The sequence below is a fragment of the Galeopterus variegatus genome, unplaced genomic scaffold (assembly GCF_000696425.1).
Source record: "Galeopterus variegatus unplaced genomic scaffold, G_variegatus-3.0.2 Scaffold28828, whole genome shotgun sequence".
Classification (NCBI taxonomy): domain Eukaryota; kingdom Metazoa; phylum Chordata; class Mammalia; order Dermoptera; family Cynocephalidae; genus Galeopterus; species Galeopterus variegatus.
Window position 1 is genome coordinate 5,187 of NW_007754939.1, and position 2,568 is coordinate 7,754.

The 2,568-nt window shown below is 44.1% G+C and overlaps 1 protein-coding gene across 1 annotated transcript in view; it reads left to right on the forward strand.

The window, feature by feature from the left end:
* Positions 1 to 1,377, forward strand: part of LOC103583818 (germinal-center associated nuclear protein-like) — a gene marked incomplete at its 3' end in the record, with an annotated part of 5,775 nt that extends 4,398 nt beyond the window's left edge. Inside the window, exons 3-5 of the mRNA XM_008565037.1 lie at positions 498 to 564; positions 625 to 785; positions 1,293 to 1,377. Coding sequence (XP_008563259.1) covers positions 498 to 564; positions 625 to 785; positions 1,293 to 1,377 — 313 coding nt within the window. The remainder of the gene's footprint in view (positions 1 to 497; positions 565 to 624; positions 786 to 1,292) is intronic.
* Between the last annotated feature and the right edge of the window lie 1,191 nt (positions 1,378 to 2,568).

Genomic DNA, 2,568 nt, shown 5'->3' on the forward strand with positions numbered 1-2,568 from the left:
ATCTTTTCCAAATGGAAGTTTTTATTGCAGCTACTTATTTTCCTTTCATAATTTCTTTCTTGTATTTTTTCTTATTTATATTAGGTGTCCTGGGGTGGAGAAGCACAAATATGTCTTTAATTTATAATTGGTCATACTGCAGAAGCTGCACACAGACTTGATGGAATAGGCTGCACATTACCTGGAATTTTATTTTATTTTATTTACTTATTTATTTTTTAAAGATGACTGGTAAGGGGATCGTAAACCTTGACTTGGTGCTGTCAGCACCACACTCTCCCAAGTGAGCTAACCGGCCATCCCTATATAGGGATCTGAACCCACGGCCTTGGCGTTATCAGTACCGCACTCTCCCAAGTGAGCCACAGGCCGGCCCTACATCTCCTCCTTTTCTATGAGACTGTTTTCTTAGCATGCATTCCTGGGCCTCTGCCACTCAGCAGATGGCCTGTGATCCCTAAGCTCAGGATTTATATTGCCAAACTGCCTTCCAGTAGGACTGAGCTACAGCAGGAGCCCCCGGTCCCCATGCCAGCCACTTATGTGGTCATGGGGCAGCTGGCTGTTTGCATTTATTTAACTGGGCATCACTCTCTGAGACTGCAGTGACTTGGCTTCTTTCAGATCCGCAAGGATGCTCTCCGAGCGCTCAACATTGCGTACACCGTGAGCACCCAGCGGTCCACTGTCTTTCCTCTGGACGGCGTAGTGCGCATGCTGCTGTTCAGAGACAGTGAAGAGGCAGCAGACTTCCTCAGCCACCACGGTCTCGCTGTCTCTGATGGGTAAGAACTGAGAGTGGAGCTGTGGGCTCTGTCTCCTTTTTTCTTTTTTAATTCTGATGAAGGGCTGCGAAGTGCACGGTGCTTGCCGGGCCTGGGAAGAGCATGTTCCATGTGCTGTCTTCCCAGTGTGCAGGCGAATACATGGAGGCTCAGAATGGCTGGGGAATGTCCCCAAGGTCACACTCTGGTGGTCAGCAGATTGAGGTTCAGACCAAGTTCTTTGTGACTCCAAAATCACTGCTTTTCACGAGTTACCAAGGAAACTAAGGGTAAAGGCTAGGACCTTCTTTATTCTGTCCCTTGAGGATTACCTTTGGGACTTGTGACAGGCCACTGCCCACCTCTGAGGGCCAAGATGCAAGCTCAGGTGAGCCAGGCCAGGGCCTTCTCTACTTTGCAGTCAGAGCGTATTGAGACCATGATGAAACTCATGGACCCTCTCCCAGGCACATTATACTCCACACTCGCATTGCGGTCTCCCCAGCCCCTCCCTGCTGTAACTCCCAGCGAGCATGCCCAGTGTGTGTTGCTGCAACTCGTGGCTGTTACACACCAGGCCAGCTGGTTCCGTGCAGTCATAGAGAAGCTCCAGGTCTGGCAGCAGTGGGTGCCTTTTCCTTCCCTCCTTGTTTACATATAGCCTGTGGTGACTCAAGATGGGGTTTGTTCTTTAACCCGGGGGCTTCTGGCACTGCAGCTGGGCATCGAGAAGGCAAAGCTGACATCTCTCTGGTGACACCTGTCTGTGGGCTCTTTGTGGTCTTGGTAGCTACGTCGAGCTGAACCGGTCTGCATTCCTGGAACCGGAGGGATTATCCAAGGCCAGGAAGTCAGTGTTTGTTACCAGGAAGCTGACGGTGTCAGTTGGAGAAATCGTGAATGGAGGGCCGTTGCCCCCCGTCCCTCGTCCCATTCCTGTGTGCAGCTTCAATGCTCAGAACAAGCACATTGGGGAATTAAGTTCCATGAAAAACTATTTCATGTTTTTTTAATTGCATTGAATCTACAGATTGCATTGAATCTATAGATCAATGTAGAGATCATTGATATCTATAAAATAGCATGTCTCTCCATAGCTGACCATCTAGTTAGTTTTCTTCAATATTTTAACAAATCTTTATTATCTTTTTCCATATAGAACTTGTCCAACTTTTTATTCAAGCAAACAAATAGGCTTTCACTATTCACAAGTATGACTTTTATTGGTTTTCTAAGAGGTTTTGGCATGATTATTTTATGCTAGATATTTGTTGACATTGTAATTATTGGTCTAATAGCCTCATGTTTGGCAAACCAATCTTGGAGTGATGTTTTTCAGAAAGACTCTGAAATGTTTACTTTATTCTACATATTATCATCATCATAAAACTTTTAAAACATATCTAGAAAGTGATGTTTGTGTAACACAGATTTCATACCATGGTAGCTAACATCACAATCATCAAATTCAACATCAAATATTTAACCTTTAACTTTCTTGTTTATCTCTTCCTGATTTTAGGGACCACCTAGTCTGTTTTACACTTGTGAGGACTATTTAGTACTAGCAGAAAGAAAAGATTTTCCTATTGTCCTCTCCAATATCCGTATAGATATCCAGTAACTTTTAATAAGTGGCATAATTAAAAAACAGACCATTTCCTGGCCGTCTATTTCTTTAGGTGAGTTCTAGGAGTTAGTAGAACATTTGAGGATAAAATTGAACCAAGAAAAGAAAAACTACAGGCAAAACTAACTTTCGTCCAAATTAAGCAATTAGTTAACTCAGAAAATAAAAGTGATC